The sequence below is a fragment of the Echinops telfairi genome, unplaced genomic scaffold (assembly GCF_000313985.2).
Source record: "Echinops telfairi isolate 266 unplaced genomic scaffold, ASM31398v2 ScPeMD7_7463;HRSCAF=8501, whole genome shotgun sequence".
In the NCBI taxonomy this organism is placed as follows: Eukaryota; Metazoa; Chordata; class Mammalia; order Afrosoricida; family Tenrecidae; genus Echinops; species Echinops telfairi.
The window spans coordinates 2,240,573-2,245,183 of record NW_022111363.1 but is presented as its reverse complement, the minus strand read 5'-3'; the positions used below and the strand labels follow the sequence as shown (position 1 = coordinate 2,245,183).

The following is a 4,611-nucleotide window of genomic DNA, read 5'->3' as shown; positions in this document are numbered from 1 at the left end:
GTTGTGGGAAGGCCCAGCCTCCAGGGCTGTCTGCTGGAGAAGGGCTGGGAGCCAGGGAGGGATGACTCGGCATGAGGAGCAGCCAGGCCTTGTGGTCCAAGAGCACTGGAACCCCTTGGGATTGTAGGGTGACACAGTGAGTTAACAGCTTAAGATGGCTCAGACGGCAAGGTGATGGGCAAAAAGAAAGGAACGGAGACGGTGTGAAAAGTATGTCTCAGACTGGGATGCAGGATTTGTGGTTGATTCGGTGTGGCTGCACGGAAAACAGAAGAGCAAGAGCAAGAAAGAAAATGTTTTGAAAAGGATGATGGCAACATATGTACAAATGTGCTTGATGGATTTGATGTATGGATTGTGATAAGGGCTGTAAGAGCCTCCAATAAAATGATTTATTCTTTAAAAAATTGATTTCTAGGCTTCTGGCCTGAACAACCATTTGGATAGTGGTGTCATTTGCTGGGACAAGGAATACAGCGAGAGTATCAGGTTTGGGAAGGAATGTGGAATGCAGTTTTTAAAAAGGTTGCATTTGAGGTACCTGCGGGGATAGCCGAGTAAAGGCAGCCAGTGGGCAGCTCTGTTAGGGCAAGCAGAGCAGTCTGGGCCAAAGGCAAGGATTTTGGAGCCCTGAGTCTTTAGGAGGAGGAGTCTCTGGAAAGTGCAAACTGAAGTGGTCGGCTAGTAACCAGAAAGTTGCTGGTTCAAAGCCACGGAGAAATCCCTCAGAAGAAAAGCTTGGTGAACTGCTTCTAAAGAGTAAGAGCCGTGAACACCTGATACTCAGACTGCTCTTTTTGTTAGGGGTCTCTGGGTGGTGCAAACGGTTAATGCACTCTGCTGCTAATGGAAACGTTGGAGGTTTGAGGACACCCACGGTACTTCTAAAGCAAGGCCTGATGATCTTCTTCCACACAAACCGCCGTTGGAAACCCTACGGAGCACAGTTCGATCCCAACAAGCTCGCAGATATCCTGAGTGCAAGTTGGAGTGTCGAGCGGATGATATCAGATCGTTCAGGGATATCACATATGGATGGAGATGAGTGGATGCACTAGGCAGATTTTTAGGGAGGAGCTAGAAACGGCCAAAGCCGGAGAGGAAAGGGGGAAACCATAGATTATGGTGCCTTAACTCCCTAGACAGAGCCCACCTCCCTCTTCCAGAGAGAGGTCAAGGACCAGGACCTGGGGTCCTGCAAGGGAAATCCAGCCCCTAGCACATCATCATGGGTCTGGTAGGCGCAATTGTACAGCGATAATAAGTAAAGATTATAGTAAAGTCATAGCATGAGAGATAGAAGGGAGATTGAAATAATGGAGTCAGCCACATTTCATGGTAGGAATGCTCACCTCAGCCTCACTTGGTGGTTCACGTGGAGAGGGAGGGAGGGGAAGGAGGACAAGGGGAAAGGGAACAGGGGAGAGAGGATGGGAGAGGAGAGGGGGAACTTAACGAGAGGCCAAGGGAGGAGCTGGGAGAGGGCTCTTTATTGCTAACCCAGGCCTATATCCCTTTGTGGGGAGGGGAGTGCAAGCCCACCAATTACAGGTAAAGATATACGTCACAGGAAGGGGTTGTAGTATATATAGGTAATACAGCAATGAGAGGTGGACAATCTAGGGATATACACCCAATAGGAAGAGGAGGAATTGGGGGTATACATGTGACAAGAAGGGTGGATCCTAGATCCAGGATGGCAGCCTAACTTTGGATGTTACTGAGCCAGTTTGATCTGTTCTCCGTAGAAACCATTATCAGTAGGGTGTAAACCCCACTTACAGGAACCAAGTTAATGGGAGCCTTTAGAGCAGGGAGCAGTGGCCTACCTCTCTGGCAATTGAAAACCTTCAGGGAGGATGTCTTTAAGCATCTGGCCTCCCCCCATATGCTAGCAAAATGCCCCTAATGTTTGGCATTTCTTTGGGGGAGAGAAGGCTGGGAAAAGTCTCTTTATGATCCCACAGGGTCCCAAGGGAAATGCTAGGGTACTTTAATCTTCTCTTTCTTTTCACCAGTTGTCAGGTACAGACTGCAGATAGTTGAGCCCCCGGTGTTACCTTTGCCCATAAAACCCAATGCAGATGGAGATGGTGAGTAGTGGGAGTGAGTCTTCCAATGAGTCTGTAGTCTGAGCCAGGTATCAGGGATGCCCCAAACCCATGAGCTATCATACAGAACGCCCTCATTCTCTTCACAGGACCTAATTTTGAGCCCAACCTTTGGATGTGGGTGAACCCCAACATTGTGTACCCCCCTGGAGAGTTGGAGGTCCCAGAGCCCAGTAAGAGGGGGAACCTGGCACTCTGCCCTTTGCCGCTCCCAAAGGGGGACAGACCCAACTGCTCAGAGGCTGCAGGGGGGCAGTCCCTGTCACCTTCCTCCAGCGAGCAGTCTCCCCCGAGGAAACGAGTGGCCTCTTCCCTCCGCACCCAGGAGGTATGGATTCTGGGGACGTCGGCCAGCCATGTGCTGTAGGCAGGGTGGGCCTAAGGATGCTCTGAGCTGTTTTCCTAGGGAGAACACAGGTTCTCGTGGGGTGAGAAGCCACCTGTCCCCTGGGCCAGGGGAAGCTCTGATGGTGGTCCCTGTCCACTTCCCCTGCTGCCCCTGGTGCCTCGGAGTAGAGGTGAGGAGTCAGGACCAGTCCTACTCTGTGCCCCTCCAGCTCCCAGAAGAGGAGGCCGAGGACCAGGATGACAGCTCCTCTGTGGCCCTCCTGCCCCCTCACACCAGGGCCCCCCTCCAGGCTTGGAGGCTTCACACCAAAGGCCAGGAGGGGCGGCTCTGGCCCCGGCCCCCACTCAATTACTTCCACCTCATCGCCCTGGCCTTAAGAACCAGCCCCCACTGTGGCCTCAACGTGCAGCAGATCTACAATTTTGCTCGGTATGTGCCAGGGGCCCCGTGGGGACGGGGAACGGGCCAGGGGTCTGAGTCCTGGGCCTTCCAACCTGCACCCAAGCCCTGGGCTGCTGCCTCAGTTTCCCCATCTGGGTCTCCTTCTCCAGGCACTGGATCTAAGTGCCCCCTAAATGTGTGCCCACACAGACAGGAAGATGGCCACCCTCACCACCTTTCATAGCTTAAAAACAGAAAGCCAACCTTTCAGTATCATTTTTTAAAAAATAAATCATTTTATTGGGAGCTCATCCAGTTTTTATCACAATACACACATATATACATTGTGTCAAGCACATTTGTACATTTGTTGCCATCATCATTTTTTCTCTTTTAATTAAATACTTTTATTGGGGGCTCTTACCTCTCTTATCACAATCCATGCATTCCTCCAATGTGTCGAGCACATTTGCAATATGTCACCATCATCATTTTCAAAGCATTCTCTTCCCACTGGGAGCCCCTGGTATCAGCTCCCCATTTCTTCCCCCTCCCTCCCTCAGGAACCCTGGATAAGTTATAGATGATTATTTTCCTTTCATTATCTTAGTTCTCCTTTAAAAGCACAAAAATCACTTGGGCCAGCTAACAGTTTCCCTTGTTCTTGCCAGAGGCCTGTTGGTGCTGCCTGCCACAGCTCCCTGCATCTCTGGGGCCAGGGCACCCAGGGAGAGACTCTTTGTCCTGTGCCGTGAGGGAAAAGATGTGTTCTCTCTACCCTCTCTGAATGGGAGAAGGAGCTGGACCCCTCCAACAGGCTCCATCTGCTCTGGTCGGGCTGTTGGCAATGCCCTGAGCTCTCGGGGAGAAAGGAAATCAAGCCTGGGAACAGACGGGGCCGGGAGTGGGCTCACGAGAGGGACCAGCACCCTCTGCCCACCAGGCCACCATGGGAGAAAGAAGGGCCGAGGCTCCTGCAGCTCGAGAACGTCCTTGAGATTGGGATATTCCCCAAAGGACCTGTGCTTTTCCTTCCCTTTCCTCCCTCTCCCCAGACAGCATTTCCCCTTTTTCCGGACAGCTCCGGAAGGCTGGAAGAATACCGTCCGTCACAACCTCTGCTTTCGTGACAGCTTTGAAAAGGTGCCAAGCAGCAGGCAGCGCGAGGCCAGTGCCCGGTCCCGGTCCTGCCTCTGGAGGCTGACGGAGGAGGGCCGCCGCCGCTTCGAGGAGGAGGCCCACACCTTTGACGCCGCCAGGCTGGGGCTTATCCAGCAGTGCATGAGCCAGCCAGGTGGGGGCGGCAGAGGACTAGGAAGCAGACCTGGAGGCGGGCGGGGAGGGTGCCTGCCTGGGTCACACGTGGAGGACATCTTCTGCGGGAAGTCTTGGTTGTTGTTTGGGAGGGTGGGGGCATGGTGGCAGTGAGACTGGAGTGCCCCTGCTCGAGGTGAGACCTCTACAAGCATGGGTGCGGATGGGGACACAACCTAAGTGGGCAGTTCCTGCAAAGAACCTTCCAGCCTTGGGCAACTGCAAGCGCAGGCGCCAACTTACTTGGCTTCTTCTCCTTTTCTTATAGATGTGGTGCGTATCCTCTTTGACTTTTGATGCCAGGGCTCCTTCCCAGTGAGCTCCGCTTTATTAAAGACACCCAGCAGACGCTTGTGCGTGTGGTCTTTGCGGATGAGGATAGGATTGGAGGGGAAGGGGCAGCTCAAGCCACGGGAATGGAATGCCCCTGCGCAGCACAGGGAGCAGAGGGGGAAA

General features: G+C 53.1%; 1 protein-coding gene across 1 annotated transcript; it reads left to right on the top strand.

Moving 5' to 3' along the window:
- The first annotated feature begins 899 nt into the window (after nucleotides 1–899).
- FOXR1 (forkhead box R1) lies at nucleotides 900–4,504 on the top strand. Its single transcript, XM_013007280.2, has 6 exons — nucleotides 900–984; nucleotides 2,019–2,093; nucleotides 2,201–2,439; nucleotides 2,669–2,889; nucleotides 3,897–4,135; nucleotides 4,424–4,504. The coding sequence occupies exons 1-6, from the start codon at nucleotides 900–902 to the stop codon at nucleotides 4,450–4,452; spliced, it is 888 nt and encodes a 295-aa protein (XP_012862734.1). The 3' UTR covers nucleotides 4,453–4,504.
- The last annotated feature ends 107 nt before the right edge of the window (nucleotides 4,505–4,611 follow it).